General features: G+C 42.2%; 1 protein-coding gene across 1 annotated transcript in view; it reads left to right on the top strand.

Annotated features, from left to right (window-relative positions):
* ccdc14 (coiled-coil domain containing 14) overlaps nt 1-19,863 on the top strand; it is a 55,147-nt gene that overhangs the window by 4,653 nt on the left and 30,631 nt on the right. Inside the window, exons 2-4 of the mRNA XM_084324654.1 lie at nt 1,184-1,239; nt 16,855-16,924; nt 19,137-19,209. Coding sequence (XP_084180780.1) covers nt 1,184-1,239; nt 16,855-16,924; nt 19,137-19,209 — 199 coding nt within the window. The remainder of the gene's footprint in view (nt 1-1,183; nt 1,240-16,854; nt 16,925-19,136; nt 19,210-19,863) is intronic.

Genomic DNA, 19,863 nt, shown 5'->3' with positions numbered 1-19,863 from the left:
CCAGTGGCTTTGTTAGGTTGGAGGGCGCTCAGTTTTTTGAGTACCTCAGCTGTTGTTACCATTTATAGTTTGAAATCGTCTTTGCGGACCCCTAGGTTATTGTAGTAGCCAGGCTATGATGTGTAAACCCCAAAATGCCCTGAGTGGGAGGGTAGTTTATTTACCAGTGTTGTGGCTATGTTTGTGAAGAAAATGTTTAAGTTTTGGCCACATCCAGCTTGTCTGTGATGAGTGTGTTGTCCGTGTCCATGTTTATGTTTGAAAATCTGGTTTTAAGTTTTTTACTGCAGCCTAGTTGATTATTGAGTAATTTCCAAAGTTCACAGGGTTTATTTTTGTTTTCCTCAGTTTTGTCATTGATGAAATTATTCTTTGCAGTTTTGATCATGGAGTTTACGTCATTTCTTAGTCTGTTTCTTTGCAGTTTGAGTTCAGTCACGTGGGCTTGGAGTTCACTGCTCGAGCTTTTGGTAAGCTTTGACTGACTTTTACGAAACTCAGAGCATGATTGATTGATTGATTGAAAACTTTATTAACAGATTGCAGAATGGGTACAATACAGTACGGCTCAATACACACAATTGTTAAGGGGATGCAGACCAGAGAAAGACTTTCGGTTTGTACATTTACGGGGGCCATACAGATATACAGATATATATCATCACATTTATGACAATACATGACATACAGGTATACAGCTGCTCACAACAAGGTCTGTAGATTAAGTTGAGTAACCGGGTCATGATTAGAATGATTTCTGGAAAGAGACATTGCTTTTGAGTTTTTAAAATACATTGTTGTGTGTGTGATTTGAGTGCCACAAACTGAGCGCCGTTCAACTCCATTGTATCGGAGTGGCAGCAGACATCTGCAAAACTACTGTAGGCGAATCACACCGAAACAATCTGGATGGATATATATAGCATTCCGGGTAAGGGGGAAAATATGTTTCTTAATTTTGGATGAACTGACCCTTTAAGGTCAGAGTTAAGATACGGGATATATTGAAATTAAGGTAAGATTTAAGGTAAGGGATATAGTGAGATTAAGGTCAGAGTTAAGGTAAGGGATATAGTGAGAGTGTATAAGGTAAAGGATATAGTGAGATTAAGCTCAGAAGTAAGGGTTATAGTGATTAAGGTAAGGGATATACTAGTGAAATTGTGTTGCTTTTGATTGACAGGTGGTGTCATCGGGCAGACTGAATGGAGGAGGGCGGACCCAGCCAGGGAGGAAACAGTGAGTGGAGCCTTGGTAGTTATATTTCATACTGGCTCCGCGTCTTGCTTCGCCTATTGGACTATTGCTTGTGCACATGCCGCACGTTGAAAAAAACCTTTCATGCACCTTACATCTACCTAGCCACGCCCACTTCCGGTAGTATATAACCCGGTGTAGTGGCCATGCTCACCCTTCCTCGTTTTTTCATGCGAAAAGGCTGTTCACAAGCACCTGCAGCGTTGAGAGTTTGTGTTATTGTTACTGTTAGTTAGAGATGGATATACCACCACCCAAAAAGTCCTTTTCAGGACTCCCCCAGTAAGTTCAGCACTTGCTGTCCACCGCTTGTCGTGGAGTATCCCTGGACCGGCGATCCTTCTCCGGAAGATCGCTGGAGCCGCGGTCGCGGTGAGGCCTTCTCGCGGGAGAGGGACCCCCGGCCCTGGGATGAGTGGCGTCGAAGCCTACGCTCAGCGCACCGAGCAATCGGGAAGCGGGAGCAGCGGGCAGTTTGTAGAGGTGGAATATAACCCCCTGTTTGCTGTGCCAGGGCTAATCACCCCGGCCCCGCAGGGAGAGTCACTCCCGGGCCTGGGGGAAGACCCGTGTGTCTTCCCTGGTGTGTCACCGTCTATTCAGACGACCACAGCCAATGGGGTCCCGCCGATGCCTGTCCCGGATGGCATGGTGGGGGATTTTTTTCTAGGGATGCCCTGATTGATCGGCCAGCGATCGGTATCTGCCGATATTCAGTATAAATATGAGATCGGTGAATTCCGATAATGCTTTATTTTCGCCGATCGTGAAAGCCGATCGAAAAACATGATCCAATTCTTAGCGGAGATCTCACAGAGCTGCAAACTGCCACTCCTCCTCCTCTTCTTGCCCCTCCCGCACCCGTGTAAACACAGAGGAGGCTCCTCTGCTCTAGTCTATAGTGCATGGGACCGTGAGCTAACGTTAGCTACCTAGCTATCATTACTGTTTAAACAGAATGACCCAGTCAACTATTCACTTTTAGTTTACATGAGGCATTGTCTAACGGTATCTAGCCGGCTAGCTACTGATAGCTCCTGATATCAACAAATGCTCCAGCAATAGTCTAGTAGTGCATGTTGATACCTCCGTTAAGCTCACTTTAGCTCACTGACTAAATGTCCCATTAAACTAAATAGTTCACTGAGGCGTTGTCTTAACGTTATCTAGCCGGCTAGCAGTAGCTACAGATAGCTCCTGATATCAATGTCTTATAACATTGATTCGATGCGTATTCGAGCCCCTGGCTTCCATCGCATGAGGGCAGAGTATAGTCAAGTCAAGTCAAGTCAAGAGTTTTAATTGTCACGGCATACAGGTATACAATGAAATGCGGGTGGTCTTGCCCGCAACGATGTGCAATACAGTGGTACATATAATAGAATCAAAAGAAGAAACAACATTGTGCAGTAACAGATAGCAGGTAACATGGAGTGACATCTCGGTATCTGTACATAGTTATTTACAGCGCATGTGTGACATGCTAGTTAGCTTTGGTAGTGCAATACACTGTTCCTGTTATTCTAATTTAAAGTGACCTTTCCTTTGGCCATAAGTGTGCGTGTGTGCGACATGAGTGTGTGCCCGCTCATGTTAAAGTGTTAAGTGGCTGCTCGTGTGTGAGCGTGCACAGTGTGCGTGTCGTGTGTGTGTTCATGTGTGCTTGTGTGTGGACAGTTCAATGTTCTGAGCACTCAATGTACATTGTTCATGGCTCTGATGGCCTGGGGGAAGAAGCTGAGCCTAAGCCGCTCTGTCCTAGTAGCTGAGATTTGCAGGCGTCTGCCTGACCTCAGCAGCTGAAACAGGCTGTTATTGGGGTGGTGAGGGTCTTTCATTATCCTGCAGGCTCTGGATTTGCACCTCTTGTTGTATAGAACCTGCAGGGGGGGTAGTGCAATACCCGTGGTACGCTCGGCTGAGCGCACCACTTTCTGTAGGGCCTTCTTGTCCTGTGCCGTGCTGTTTCCATACCAGGCAGTGATGTTTCCGGTCAGGATGCTCTCTACAGCTCCTGAGTAGAAGGACTGGAGTATCTTCCCCGATACTCTGAACTTCCTTAACTGTCTCAGGTGGTAGAGACGCTGTTTCGCCTTCTTTACTACTGTGCCTATGTGTGTTGACCATGTCAGGTCCTCTATAGGGTCCAGCTGCAGCGCCGGAGAATCCTTGCTGGAGCTGGAGGCTACTCGAGTATACACAAAGCAGAGTATACACACAGACGGTGGAGATAGCGAGCATTTTGACTTGTTGCGTGGTGGCGATGTCTCGCAGATGATACAACTACAAGTATAATTATATGTATTTTATATATATAAAAAAAATATATATTTAATTTTTTTTTTATATAAAACCAAAAACGATCGGTATCGGATCGGTATCGGCTGATATGGCTCAAGACGATCGGTGATCGGTAGCGGTGGCAAAAAACGTGATCGGGGCATCTCGAATTTTTTCAGAGGGACAGTTTTGACACTTTTCATGTCAAAAGTGGCGACGGGCAGAGTGTTCTTGGGTTCTGATGACAAATAAGCAGTACCGGTAATTTCACCTCCTAAAGTGTGCCCGAAATACCGACCCGGCAGGTGTGTGTCTATGCAAATATGATGTGCGCGGGTCTTCTCCGAGAGTCAAGTCAAGTCAAGCGTTTTAATTGTCACGGCATACAGGTATACAATGAAATGCGGGTGGTCTTGCCCGCGACGATGTGCAATACAGTGGTACAATATATAATAGAATCCAATAAAAATACAGTGGTACAACATATAATAGAATCCAATAAAAACAGTGCAATAAACAGGTAACATGGTGTGACATCTCGGTATCTGTACATAGTATTTACAGAGCATATAGGACATGCTAGGTAGCTTTAGTAGTGCAATACACTGTTTCTGTTGTTATACTAATTTAAAGTGGCCTTTCCTCTTGGCCATAAGTGTGCGTGTGTGCGGCATGAGTGTTAAAGTGGCTGCTAGTGTGTGAGCGTGCTCAGCGTGCGTGTCGTGTGTGTGCTTGTGTGTGGATAGTTCAGTTTCTGTGGCTCTCGATGTTCATTGTTCAAGGCTCTGATGGCCTGGGGGAAGAAGCTGGGGGGTGCTTAATGTAAAAGACTGACCTGAGGAAAAGGCTGCAGGGAGAAAGCACTGCAGTCTAGTCGATTTTGAGCACAAAGTTCATCATAGATCTAGCCCAGGGGTGGGCAACTTTGTATATGGTGAGGGCCACAAAATTTCCACAATCAATCTGGGGGGCCGCATTGTTTATCGGCAGTACTCCCGCCAGTAGTACCCCATCACTCAAATAGCCCATAATAGTCACAGATGTGATAAATAAGGTATATAAACAATTATAATTTGTTGTAACTTTGTTTTTATTCCATTTCAAATGCATTTAGTAATGCAATTTCAACTTTATGAATTTATAAACAGCTGAATTTAAAAGTATTGCTGTGTAACCCCAAATATATACAAAAATGATCAATTATAATTAAGCCTTCTAATCAAATAAATGTATGAACTTAAAGCCCACTGCTCAACAAACACAAAGCAGCATTCCTGCTGCATTTCACTACAACAGTAAATCAAAAGTGCAATAATAAATGATTTTGTTAAATGTATAAACTTTTATCCTGCTACTAAACAAAACATTATAACACTGAAATGCATGTTATGGATATGAAGCACCCAGGAATGTTTTGTTTAGTAGCAGGATAAAAGTTTATACATTTAACAAAATAATTTATTATTGCACTTTTGATTTACTGTTGTAGTGAAATGCAGCAGGAATGCTTGTTTGTGTTATAGTGTTATCTGAACACTACAAAAGTAAACAAGTAAAGTGCAAGTAAAGTAAAGTGCAATACTACATGCCTCCCATTGACCCTTTATCAAACTGGCATGACATTCACCCTCGCCCCACAGTGGGTCAATAATGGTTATAATAATAATAATAATAATAATAATAATAATAATAATAATAATAATAATAATAATAATAATAATAATAATAATAATAATAATAATAATAATAATAATAATAATAATAATAATAATAATAATAATAATAATAATAATAATAATAATAATAATAATAATAACACTTTGATTGCCCAAGGTTAAATTCATGATATACCATCCCTTGCCAGCTCTATTTAACATGGAGAAGTTCCCCTTCTTTGCAGGGCTATAACTTTTTAAATTCTATTGCTAGATTGCCATTATTAGGGCCCATTCAATGTCCTATATGTATTGTTCATGGTGTAGCAACGTTAAACTTTTTCATTCACATATTCATACTAAAATATGGTCTAAAGTATAAGTATGTTTTCATCTCTTTCTGCAGCTTTCTCCAGAACGTGATTTATAGCCCCAAATGCATTATATTGATGATCAAATACAGTTTGGTAGGAATCTGTGCGAGATAAAAAATTTCAACTGGACGTACTTCTAGAATTTACTACACGTCATCTGATGTTGACCGGATGGGTGAGGGGGCGTTTATAATTCCGTGGGCAACGTTATACCATTCATCTAATGTGGGTCATATGTTCATCATAGCAGTTTATATCGAACACGGTAATACTACACGCTAAAACTCACCCCAGTCTCCTCGGGCCGTTGGGCGATCAGCGTGGAGTAGACAGTTTTCGATTATGGGATGTTGAAATGCCCGATCTATTTCCAGGTTGTATAATAGTATATACGTCCAAATCATGTTGTTTTTTCGAGTTATTTCCACCGATCGATGTTCACTGTGTGAAGACAGAGTCTCTCTAACATTAGCGAGTGCCCGGACCCCATATGGAGTGAGTCCTGCCGGTTCAATGGTTGATATCCGGTTTCGATCTGCCGATCGGCCACCAGATGGCGCTCTTGAACTGCTAGAGGGTTGAGAGGAGATCAGCACTTGTGTGTCAAGGCTCCAGAACGGAAATATGATTTCGATCACAGATTTTTGAAATATTGATATCAAAGACGAGTTACGGCGTCCTCGGCAACTTGAGCATGGCGGGGAATGACGAGTTCCGGCGTTTTCGGCAGTTAAAGTGATAATAATAATAATAATAATAATAATAATAATAATAATAATAATAATACACCTCTTCATCATCTCCTTCCCCCCCTCTACACCTCTTCATCATCTCCTCCCCCCCTGTCTTTAATGAGACACTTGTTGTCTCTCTTGTTGGCGCACAATAGCAGGAATGTCAACTTCAATGTTTGTGCATGCGATCTGCATCAGATGAAATAATGTTTCATCTGACAGCCTGTTTCTCTCCTTTCACTTGATGTGCTTCATGTTTGAGAAATTGCACTCACATATGTATGTGCTCCCAAACATACTGGCCATAGAGAGGGCAAAGTCCCTGAGGAGTGGGAAGCGGGGCTCAGGTAGCAGTTTCCAAAACGAAATTCCCCTCTCATTTCTCTTTGCTTGAAAAAAAGGATCTGACTGTAGCTCGCACAGTTCAAGCTGCAGTTTAAGGTGCGAAGTGATATCCGTGAGGAAGGCCATGTCACAGAGAAACGCTGTATCTCTGAGTTTAGTGCAGTATGCGCTTGTGTCGCTCGTCAGTTGCTCATCCAAGAATGTGGGGATTTCTTTACGCAGCGCAAAAAACCTCTCCAAGCACTTCCCACGGCTCAGCCATCGGATTTCTGTGTGTAGCTGCAAGTCGCCATAATCAGTGTCCATCTCTTCCAAAAAGGAGACAAACTTTCTATGGTTTAGTGACCTGTTGCCTCCACAAATTAGATTGGTAACCTTGGTAACCAAATCCATAACATGGCTGTAGTCAAGCTTCTTGGCACAGAGAGCCTCCTATATCAGATACAAAAAAAAAAAAAAAAAACGATTTAACGACTCTCGCATATAATTTGACTACACTCGACTCGCATTGGTCATTATTAGTGACCCACAATAGATGGAAATTATGTTAGCGAACTTACCTGATGTATAATGCAGTGCAGCATTGAACACTCAACGCCACTCTGCCTTAGAAGCCCGGCGAATCCTGTGCGTTTTCCTTTCATTGCCGGTGCTCCATCGGTAACAACAGCCGACAGTTTTATCAAAAACCCCATATTGCTGCGGCACTTTCAACAGCGTTGAATATGTCCACACTAGGGCTGACCCCTATTAGTCAAATAGTCGACTAATCGATCGAAAGGAGCCATAGTCGACTGCCAACTCTTCTTAGTCGAATACAAATATAAAAATTATAATTATAATATATATATATATTTTTTTTATTATATGTGACCCAGTCTGGTGATGTAGCCTACAAGTCGCCAGGGTGAAATGACAGATAGACACAATAAAAAAAGATTTTTTTTTTTTTTTTTTTTTTGTGTTTTTTTTTTTTTTTATATATAACTACAGTTCGAGAGTTGAAGAACATATTTAGTACAACAGCGAACAGATATAATAACTCTAATTGTAAGAATTCTGTGTTTAAAAAAGGCCATTTTGAAACACAGTTTGTGCTCTCCACAGAAGAGAGGTGGGGGCTGGGTTTATTTTTGCATCTGAATAGAGCTGCGTGTTGGGATTCAGATTCACTGAGCCAGGTAAAGGCATTCACACAGAGAGAGTCATTAACGTTAACGATGGACACATTCAGGTGAGGGTACTTGTCCACGCCCCCCCCCCCCCCCCCAAACTAGCTGAAGTGTGAACATCTTTGAGAGACGTTTTCTCCCCTTGAGTGTTTTAGACAACAGACTGAGTTACAAGATTTAAATGAATATATGATATTCAAAACATTCTCATATTTCAAAGTATGACACATCATTTGAAAGCTTACATTCTGTACTTTCACAATCTGGAAAAATCTGGAAAATGAAAATGGAGACATGTGGGCTAAAGCACTGGTCGTGGTCACATATTGGCCTGGGGCCGCATGGAACGTCGGTGAGGGCCGCATGCGGCCCGCGGGCCGCCAGTTGCCCCTCCCTGATCTAGCCTCTTTACTTTGCTCTCAAAGTGCACCAGATTGATGCATTTAATGCCCCCGAACCCCCCTAGAGGCACAGCACAGCTGCTGGATTTTTTTTTCTGGGGAAACACTGCTGGTGTTCCCCTGGTTCAAACCCCTCCCTTTCTATCGGGGTCCCCCATGGGTGCACGGCACATGGCGGAAGGTACCGGGACCTCTTATCTACAGTTCTTAGCAGGTCAGCGCCAGTTAGCCGCACGACCGCTTTGCTACCTTTACCGCATATGGCTTAGGGATGGGCATTTTAAAGAAAAATCCAGATAGATCGCATGATATACTCGATTAATCATGGATTACTCGCGGAGGGGGGAAAAACATAAAAAAAAATTTTAAAATTAAAAAAAAAAAAATTATTAAAACTAAATGTTGTTCATTCACGTATATGTTTAATGAAACCAACAGTTATAATCGTACACATACATGTGAAACAAATATGTAAAATGTATAAAAGAAAATTGAATACATATATATATTCTTTTTCATGAAAATTATTAATAATTTAAGATCAAGTTTTCTCATAGCCGCAAGTAATCGATTAATCGTTTACTCACGCCCATCCCTAATATGGCTACAGAAGTGCGATATGTAGAACTGGATAGAGAGAACGTTGAGATTGGGGCTCATGTTACAATTCGCACACCCCCACCCTTCGTTTACGTGTTTGAACCCTACTCTCTTATCAGAGGCCATGGCAGCGACAGCCCTGGCCGACGAGATTCAATCTCTGTTGGCAAAGCAGGTCATTATCACGGTCCCGCTAGAGGATGTGATGAGAGGTGTCTACTCCAGATATTTTCTGGTACCCAAGAAAACGGGGGGTATCGGGCCCATACTGGACCTATCTCCGTTCAATCAGTCGATTGTGGTGAAACCGTTCAGAATGTTGACCGTCAATCACCTACTGCATGCAGTCAGGGTGGGAGACTGGTTCACTTCCATAGACCTGAAGGATGCGTATTTTCACATCCTGATTTTTCCTCCTCACAGGAGATTCTTGCGCTTCCTCTTTCAGGGAGTAGCGTACGAATACCAGAGAATGCTGTTCGGCTATTCTCTCTGGCCCCTCGCACTTTCACCAAGTGCTTGGAGACCGCGCTAGGACCTCTGTGTTACCTAGATGACATACTGGTCCTCAGCCAGTCGGAGGAAATCGCCAGGTCCCAGACCATGTGGGTGGTGGAACACCTGTCCTGTCTGGGCTGTGCTGTGAACTGGAAGAAGAGTACTCATCTTCCCAGTCAGCAGCAGGTGGAATATTTGGGTTTAATCCTAAACTCAAGGTCTATGAGGGCAACTCTCTCGGAGCGGCGCCGGGAAGATATTCTCAGTGCGCTCAGTGAGTTCCATCCTCGCAGGTCGGTTACGGCATGGTCCATAATGCGCCTGCTCGGCAGGATGGCGTCTGCCCACTCTGTGGTCCCACTTGGCCTCCTCTTTATGAGGAAAATACAGAGGTGGTTTTCCAGCATGAGAATCGACCCTGTGAGAGGCAAGTGTAGGCACCTGAGAGTCCCCATATCAGTGATAGGGGACCTCAACCACTGGAAGAAACCAGGGACCCTTACCAGAGGTGTCACCATGGGCAGCATCACGTCTCACGTGACAGTCTTCTCCGACGCAGGCTCACAGGCTGGGGGGGGGTATGTCGGACCAATGCAGTAGGGGGCAGTTGTCCTGCTCTGTCTACCCTACATATCAATGTATTGGAACTGAAGGCAGTACATTTGGTCCTCAGGGAGCTTATCACTCTTGTCAGGAACAAACTCGTCCTGGTCAGGACAGACAGCATAACGTCTGCGGACGGGGAGGAAACACAGGACTCTTTTCCTGGTTGCACCGGACCGGGTTTCAGCCTGTTGGTTCCCCGTCCTAATTCAACTCATGGCCTATCCCAGGGGTCAGCAACCTTTACTATCAAAAGAGCCATTTTCCCCCCTCCCACAAAATTAAATTTATTATACTTTATGTTGCATTTATGAAATTATAAAACAAAAATTTAATATTTTACATTTTATTGCTGTTTTTACCTGTTATAACAAAGGAAAACCTCAAGAAAAAGACTGGCATGTGTATACTTTGAAATAAAACACAGAAGAGGAGAAAAACACAGACATATGTAGACCTACTTTGAAATAAAACCCCGAACTATGCAGATATATTTGAGTCCATCCCTTATTTGTGGAAAATGTATCAAATAAAAAGTAGTCTACTTTGAAAAAAGACTGGCATCTGTAGACCTACTTTGAAATAAAACACAGAACTATGCAGCTCTATTTGAGTCCTTCCCTTATTTGCTGAAAATGTATAAAATAAAAAGTAAAAAACATTTTGTTCACAAATTTCTCACCACATATCAGACATACAGGTAAGCCTGCATCGTTAGTCGTGAAAGCAAATTAATCTGTCCACGACTCCACGCTGAATTAAACCCTCTATTTTCCTCTCAGACTCTCCTTTTTTGGTATTTATCCATGGTTAGCTTACTGGTAGGGCTGCAAGATTAGGAAATAATCAAATTGCTATTTTTCTGACCGATATTACGATTGTGATTACAATCGATTTTTTTTTTTAAAGCAGCCCAAAATGTTTTTTTTGTTGCTAGCATTGTTTGGCTGGTGCATTTTGGTTAGACTGTAACCAGGAGATTTTGATGCAAACTCTTCAGTCCTCACTGGGCAAGCGAACGATACAGAAGCTATCTCTGGCAATTTACTGAACTTCACAAGCTTTGGAATATCTTCTCATCCATTATCACAAACTTGAACAACCTTTCATCAATTCTCACAAACTTTGGAGAAACTTTTCATCAACTCTCTTCAGGAATCAAATATCTCCTCCCTCGTCTTCATCGCCTCTGTGACTACCTGGTCTGTGACTAACACACACACAGAAAGGGCTCCTTGTGCAAAGTTTTGCTACGTTAATTGAACCAGGAGGGAGAGGGAGACAGGCTTCCTCCCGAGCCCCGCTCCCCCCACCCTTTCCAGCTCAGCTCAGCTGGGTTAGCTAGCTTAGCTAGCGTCAGCGGCTAACGTTAGTTTACCGCGACATAAATGAATGACTAGGATGCAAATATTTTTTATTTCAGTGTCACAGTATCACCTCGATCTCCAAAATAAGAGTTATTTCTTTTTGCAACATGGAGCCACCGCAGAGTGGCTAAAGAGCCGCGGGTTGCCGACCCCTGGCCTATACCATGGTCTCGGGAAGCCCTCTTAAGCACACAGCTCTGTGTTTCGGCCTCCCTGTCCTGGGACAGTGTCTGATGGCCTGGCTGCTGAGAGGTTGAATTTGGAAAGGATAGGTATTAACGCTGATGTGATTAATACCATCCGGAGCACGCACACTCCGTCCAACACCGCAGTTTACGCAGGGAAGTGGCGTATATTTCAAGAGTGGTGTCCGGTTGAGGGTCTGTACCGTATGTCATGTCTTCTAAACTCGGTTCTGTCCTTCCTTCAGTCTATCTTGGATAGGCTCTCGGCCTCGACAGTGAAGGTATATGCCGCGGCTATATCCTCATGTCACATAGGCTTCGAGAGCAAGCAATTCAGCCACCCTCTTGTAAAACGTTTTCTGCTGGGCGCAGAGCCTGTTAAACGTAATTTGTCCCCAAGCTGGGACCTCCAATTAGTCCTGGTGAGGCTTTTGGGTGCCCCGTTTGAACCTCTCGAGTGTGCACCGTTGAACATTATGGCTACTGCAATTAGCATAATGTTTAAGGCTCATTAGTTTCATTGTTTACGACTTGGAAATAAAACTGTCAAGCCAAACTGTGTAATATATAGGAATATATAATTAGCACTCTGTAATATGAAAAATCTGCATCAAATCTAAAATATACACCATTAATGTTGACAGATAATTAGTGATCAACCAATATGGGTTTTTCATCTGATAAAATACTACAATTTAATAATTATAACAAATGAGACACGAAATAGCTTTATTTAAAACTAATGTTATTGTCTGTCTGCATCGTCTCTGTTTGCTTAACAGTTTCAGTGCCGGCCATTAACATGGGAAACATGGTTAAATGCCAGGACCCACTTCAATGATAGCGTTGTGAACGCATAATCTGTCTTAAATTATGGCTATGTGTCTAATCTGCCTGTCGCTTATCAATGACTTGTTTGGAGTCAACATTGTCGAAACGGATTGTTTTTTTAATCGGTTCATTTTTGTTTTATAGCATTTTGAAAAGCTCTCGTTTTTCAGGAAAATATAGATTCCGTGATAAAAGGCATTTACTGGAATATTCAAGCATACACAAAAACGTTGTAATTTTTCGGCCTATTTATGAATCGTTTTCAAATAAACGCTAGATTATCGATAGTATATGTGTACTTATGCACGCTATAGAGGCGGGCTGAAAAATCGATTCTCTCATTTCCTCATCAGCGATCACAGCCACACACACACGCATAGGCCAAACGCTTTCTGTGAAAACAGCTCTGATTATCCTAAGACTGGTAAAATAAATTCCTTACCTGAGATCAGATGTTATCCAAAAAGATTATTCCAATTCCTGATCGCCATTCCAAATATCGATCATGCTTATTGATTACAGTGTTGGGTCCTGTAAATACATAATCCACGCGTTTTCCGGGCCGGCGAGCACAATCGATCCTTCAGTTGGCTTGAGGGAAAAGTAAAATGAGCAAACTGGCCACCCCCCCTTCAGCAGTGTAAAGTAATGGGGTGCAGTTACCCAGGGAGAGACGATAGGGGGCGGTATCTTCCCAATTGAAGACTGCAGCACTAACCCGAGGCTCAATTGATGAAATATGAATTCAAATTGCCAATAAATAAAAAAAGACAAACAAACGCTATATAGCGTCGGGGGCACTCAAAGGTCGGCATGAACTAACGACAAACCGCGTCCGTGGCACTCAATGTGTTAAGTAGATCTGCACTCTGTCTCTGCAGTGCACTTATTCTAAATTGTTCACTCTCATTGCATTACCAAACAAGTTTCAAGTTCAAGTTTCTTTATTAGTTGTCATACAGAAGTACAGAATACTTTTATACAAAATGCTTCTTTCTGTTACGCTCCGGAGACTGTGCTAGACAAAAATAGATAAGTATAAAATAAGTATAGCAAGTAAAAAATAGAGGTCACGTACGTGGACACAAGTGTTCAGTATGTACAATGTTCAATGCAGAGTAGAAGTAACTGAGTTACCATACAATATACTATACAATATACTATATAGTGCAAAGCAGAAATGGGATGAGGTACAATTTACATTAAGGTGTAATGAGGTATGGGTTGTAGTGCAAATTATTTACCAATAAATATAAAGTGTGTTTAGGTGTTCTAAAGTGGGTAAAGTGGGTGCTGCAGTGAGTTGTTTGTTTAAAGTGAGTGGATGTGTGTGCTGTGAGTGCATTTGATGGTTGTTACATAGTGTTATTGTTCGTTGAGCATCCTGATGGCCTGGGGATAGAAGCTTCTTCTGAGTCTTTCTGTGCTTGCCATGAGACTCCGGTATCGCTTGCCTGACCGCAGCAGTTCAAAGAGGCAGTTGTTTGGGTGGCTGGAGTCTTTGATCATTCTCTGAGGCCCCGTCCACACGAACGCTGGGTTTAATGTAACCGTGATTGTATGTGCGCAGTTGCACTGTTCGGCCACACACAACCGGGGATTTGCTACACTGCAACCGCGGTCTTTTGAAACCGGTGGCCAGGGTGAAGTTGTGCGGTTTTGCAGTTGCGTGTGGGCATAGCAACCGAGGTTATTCCCAGTGTTTACAGCAGAGCTGTCGCAATTATTTCCCATGTTCACGGCAGACCGCGGGGTAGAGTGTTTACAGCAGTCCCAAGTAGCGTTATATGAAAATGATTGTAACAAACTTTTGTTCGAAACGTATCGTCTGTGTTGAAGAGTGTTGTGATCGACTGATGTCTTGTCGCATTCCTGACCTGACGCTGAGAGTAAACATGTAGCTGCAGCTAAACTAAACTCATGTGTTGTCAAGTTATTGTTATAAGGAACCCAGTCCAGACTGCATCCCCTTAACAATTGTTTGTATTGAGCCGTATTGTATTGTACCCATTCTGCAATGTGTTAAACAACGTTTACATCCATTTCATATCGGTAACGTTACCACATTGCGTTAGCATTTAAGCTATATGGATATAGCCATTCACATTAGCATGATGTAGCTAACAACACCGGCGGTCTTTTGTGAGACTAAACTATCCGCTCTTGGTGGTAAATTGTGTTGCTGATGGTTTTGTTTCATCAACAAAATGAGAGGCAGAACACAGTGAATGTATCCGTTTGTTTATTGCAGTTTCTTTCTTTTGCTGAAAATAATATGTTCCGTTGGCAAAATGATCCAGTCCAGCTGTGCTTCTAAACAGGAAGTTTACTTCTTCTTCTTCAGTTAATTAATGGCAGATCGCGACCCAACAGGAAGTTTAGTGAGCGTTCAGTCTTTTCTGATTGGTTGAAATGGCCTTCATGTCTGAACAACATCGCCGCCTACTGCTTTGGCATTGTATTACATTGTACTAAATGTATCGGTTGCTGGGTTCCAGCTCTGCCGTGAGTACGCAGTTATACACGGTTGTCCACCTGTGTTCACCGTGTGGACGGAGTTTTATTTTTTCAAACTTCGGTCATATTAAATCCAAACTCTCGTGTGGACAGGGCCTTAGCCTTACCCATGCACCGCTTGTTGTAAATGTCCTGGAGAGTGGGAAGCCCCCCTCCAATTGTGCGTTCGGCTGAACGGGCCACTTTCTGTAGTCTGCTACGGTCTTGTGCGGTGCTATTCCCAAACCAGGAGGTGATAATACCAGTCAAGATGCTCTCTATTGTACATGAGTAGAAGTTCTTAAGGATCTTCTGACTGACTTGGAACTTCCTTAGGCGCCTGAGGAAGTAGAGGCGTTGCCGTGCCTTCTTCACAACACTGTCAATGTGTGTGGTCCATGTCAAGTCCTCGGATATGTGGACTCCGAGGTACTTAAAACTGTTCACTCTCTCAACCGGTGCCCCGTCGATGCTGAGGGGGCTGTAGTCCCTGACCCCCGACCTCCTAAAGTCCACAAGCATCTCCTTTGTTTTGCTGACGTTCACTCTCTGTAGTCTGCTACGGTCTTGTGCGGTGCTATTCCCAAACCAGGAGGTGATATTGCCAGTCAGGATGCTCTCTATTGTGCATGAGTAGAAGTTCTTAAGGATCTTCTGACTGACTTGGAACTACTTCCTTAGGCGCCTGAGGAAGTAGAGGCGTTGCCGTGCCTTCTTCACAACACTGTCAATGTGTGTGTGGTCCATGTCAAGTCCTCGGATATGTGGACTCAGAGGTACTTGAAACTGTTCACTCTCAACCGGACAAGGCCTAACAAAAATAATAGTTGGTTTCAGGTTGGTTGTCAGTTTGGCCATGGGTAGGTAGGGAATTTATTTTATTTTATTTTTTTATTTTATTCTTTCCCACGGCGACTATGGATAGGGAATTTCTTTATTTAATTAAAATGTTCACAACAACATGGATGCATGTACTCTGCCAGCATGTTTAATATCCATAATACTAAATGTTTGACTAAGATTTCTATGAAACTTTATTCTAAAAAAAAAAAAAAAAAAAAATCTGATTTTTTTTTTTTTTTTTTTTTTTTTTTAATATATAATTTTTTTTAAAAACTCATAAAATATATTGGGTCGCACCTAAATCGGCAGGGTCGGTCGGCAACCTGAAACCAACCATTATTTTTGTTAGGCCCAAGTGACTAACGTTAGAGGGACAATAGTGTGACAGCGGAGATTAATCAATCCACCACTATCTAATTAAACTCTGTGCCAAGTTAGCTTGGTGTATTGAAACACACACGCACGCACACACGCACGCACACACACACACACATGTTATGTAACCCTAAACAGCACAGTCAACTAGGGGTGGGAATCGCCAGACCTCACGATACAATACTATCGCCACGATACGATAGTATCGCGATATGCTGAGTATTGCGAATTATTATTATTATTATTATTTTTTTTTTTTCTATCAAATTTAATTTATTGCCTTTTTCAACTGCAAAGTAAAACTGTCAACATGTTTTATCTAATAAAATAAAGTTCAGTCTGTTCATCTCACTTCAATAATTTTTATTGCAGAACATGGTATTTTCTCAAACAGACAGATGTAAACACTAATCTGTGTTGCATGTACCTGACAAACTGAACTGTTTGTATTAGTCATATTCCAACTTAACTGAATGCACATGTATGTGTGTGTGTGTGTGTGTGTGGACTACTGTACTATTACAGGTATTGAAATGAACAATGCAACATCCTTATACAAAAAAAAATATATATATATATATTTATGAATAATTAAATATCAATACTTGGCGTCCCTGTATCGATACAGTATCGCCACGCAAAGTATCGCAATACTACTACGTATCGATTTCCCCCCCCACCCCTACAGTCAACATACTGAAACTGAAAGCTACTGTAAGCTGCATCGTTTGGAAGGTAACCACAGTTTTTAGAACGGTTTCATGTCACATGGGTTCTCAGAATGAGCCTTTTCTCCGGCACCTGGGGGCCTGGTTACTGAAGCTCTGCTGTCTTCCAGGGTCTCAGGAAGCCAGCCTGTGAGGACTGAGCCAGCCTACTCTCTCTACTCTACCGACTCAGAAAATCAGGTACGTACTGCTATATAGAATTCCAGTGGTTTTTAGATTAGATCCCATTCAGTGCATTGTGATTTTTTATTATTTTCTACATTAGTTGACTACATAATATGTCTAAGAACATAATTGTTACACTTCACGATAAAAACATTTCTCAACACTATAGCCTACTTTAGATACTGTTGGAGGGTTTGGTTGTAAAGGGTTAAACATTTATAAAATACCTCTTCCAAGATTTATGTAAAACAATAACAATGGCAACTGTTTCCATAGACTCACAGTCTAAATCTAAGTGGAAATGAGTTTGGGTGTATATTTAAGTGCACAAGATTGAGATTTAATCTTCTAAAATTCTTCAGAATATTTTTCAGTGTTGTGATTTCTTTCTAACTTTCTCATTATAACGTTAATAGTCATTTAGAATCTAATCTATCAAATTTCCTAAATAATAATTATGAATTGAGAATCAATTTAAAATCAAATCATGATGAAGCATCAAATGAAGATGAAGCATCAAATTGAATCATGAGATTAGAGAGAAAATTCGTATCTATCTTCTTGTCTGACTCTGGAGAAGACGGTAAGCGCATAAGCGCATTTCCCACAATGTTGATGTTTTCCTTTAAGAAAATCCATTATTACATTTTGGACGTATGGGAGCAGGAGTGGCTGTGCACCTGTTGCACATTGAGGTTATCAATGTTAAATCTGCCATCCTCACACACACAAGAGGAGAGCTCTGTTTAGACGGCGAGTAACATCTGCTCTAGCTTGTAACATCTTGCTACTACTCTTCAAACTGGTCTGCTGTTTTCACCATCATCACCTTCAAAAGTTCTCCATTGCTGGTTATATCACTGATGACAATCAATGAGGAATACAGAGTTGTGGTGGAGAGCTTCAAAGAGTGGAGCAACGACAACTACCTCCAGCTCAACATCGGCAGAGGAAGAAGAAGCCACCAACTCCCATCACCATCCGGGAGGTGGAGATGGAGATGGTGGAGAACTAAGTTCTTTGTGCCTATGAACAACACTGAGGCCCTCTACAGGAAGGGACAGACAGCTCAGGTCCTTTAACTTGCTGTATGTAACAAGCCTGCTGCAGATGTTTTATCAGTCTGTTGTTAGTGACCTCTTCTTCACCGTGGGTATTCTGGGGGGGGCAACACCAACGCTGACAGACTGAACAAATTGGTGAAGAAAGCCGGCTCTGTAGTGGGAGCTGGTCTGTACAGTCTGGAGGTGGTTGCAAAGCTGTACGCTATCCTTGAGAACCCCCTCCATCCCCTCCACGATGAGCTGACTGAAATCAGAAGCATGTCCCCGACTAAGGATTTGGATAGTCTACTGTTATTGGCCGATACTGGTAGTCGACTACCCCCCTGAATGCAAAAGAAAAATATTTTTTTTAATCATTCCATTTGGGCTGTGGGGGGTGCTTAATGTCTGAAGGAGTCGACTGAAGGCTCCTTGTCCTCTGCGAAAGCATGCAATTGGTCCACTGACGGACACATCTTGATTGTCATTTTGTCTAGTCTAGTGTGTTCATTAGATGGGTGAAATCCTCTTTCAGTGCCTCTGTGCCTGTTTTCTTAGGCAGTTAGCCTTGCTGGTATGCACGCCATTAGCGTTAGCCACGTTTCTAGGTCTCTTTGCTTTTGGAAAGAATGATAAAAAAAAATATGTGTATATATATATTATATATATATATATATATATATATATATATTTTTTTTTGCATTCGACTAAGAGGTTGGCAGTCGACTACAGCTCCTTTCGATCGATTAGTTGACTATTCTACTAATCGGGGTCAGCCCTAGTTCAGTCATAGACCTATCCTCCCCAGACATACCGCCAAGGCTTCAGGCAGTCCTTGGTGCCACTGCCAGTAGCCATCAAGCACAACCAGGCAGGGCCGGAACTGGCTCACCGCTGCTCGATCTGATAGGACATTAAATAACAATCTGAACTGGACTCTTTTTCACCTTATTTGTTTTTCTTTGGCTCTATTTATAGTACTGTCTTTTGCCTTGTATCTTATTATTCTATTATAATGGTGTTGTTGTTGTTGTTATGGACACCTGCATCTCCCTAAGGTTTTCAATCAACCAGTCCCTGTGTCGGAGAGCCCATTTGAAAGCCACTTAGGTGGTGTGTGGCAGGGTCACCAAATAATGTTTAATTTATTGTATTGCTACTATCTCCTTACGCTCTCTCCCCAGGTGACTACCATCCATAAGGGGCTGGATCGCTGTGCTGCTTTGCTCACTGGCATCCTGCAGACAGAGAAGGCAGGTAGGGCTCTTTGACTGGACTCTATGACATAAATATCACTACATGACTGGGACTGGACCCTATGACCTACAGTAAATATCATATGACTAAAGGACTGGGACTATACCCTATGACCTAAATATCACATCACTACAGGACTGGGACTATACCCTATGACCTAAATATCACATCACTACAGGACTGGGACTATACCCTATGACCTAAATATCACATCACTACAGGACTGGGACTATACCCTATGACCTAAATATCATATCACTACAGGACTGGGACTATACCCTATGACCTAAATATCACATCACTACAGGACTGGGACTATACCCTATGACCTAAATATCATATCACTACATGACTGGGACTGGACCCTATGACCTAAATATATCAATACAGGACTGGCCCCTATGACCTAAATATCACATCTTAAAAAAATATTTGGCAGAGTATCTTTTCTCGTATCTGCCAGTAGTTCCTCTAAGGATGCAGAGGGGTCTGAACAAACCCATAACTTGAAACCTGACAAGATTGATTCTCTCGTGATCTTGCGAAGCTAGCTGCCGTGCAAGGTTATGGGACTGGACACTGACCTAAATTTCACATCACTCACAATGTTTATTTTTTTCTTAGATCAAAATATGTATTCGATATGTCTGTGTG

The sequence above is a fragment of the Notolepis coatsorum genome (genome assembly GCF_963971535.1).
Source record: "Notolepis coatsorum genome assembly, chromosome: 11".
Taxonomy (NCBI): domain Eukaryota; kingdom Metazoa; phylum Chordata; class Actinopteri; order Aulopiformes; family Paralepididae; genus Notolepis; species Notolepis coatsorum.
This window is presented reverse-complemented; position numbering and strand designations above follow the sequence as displayed.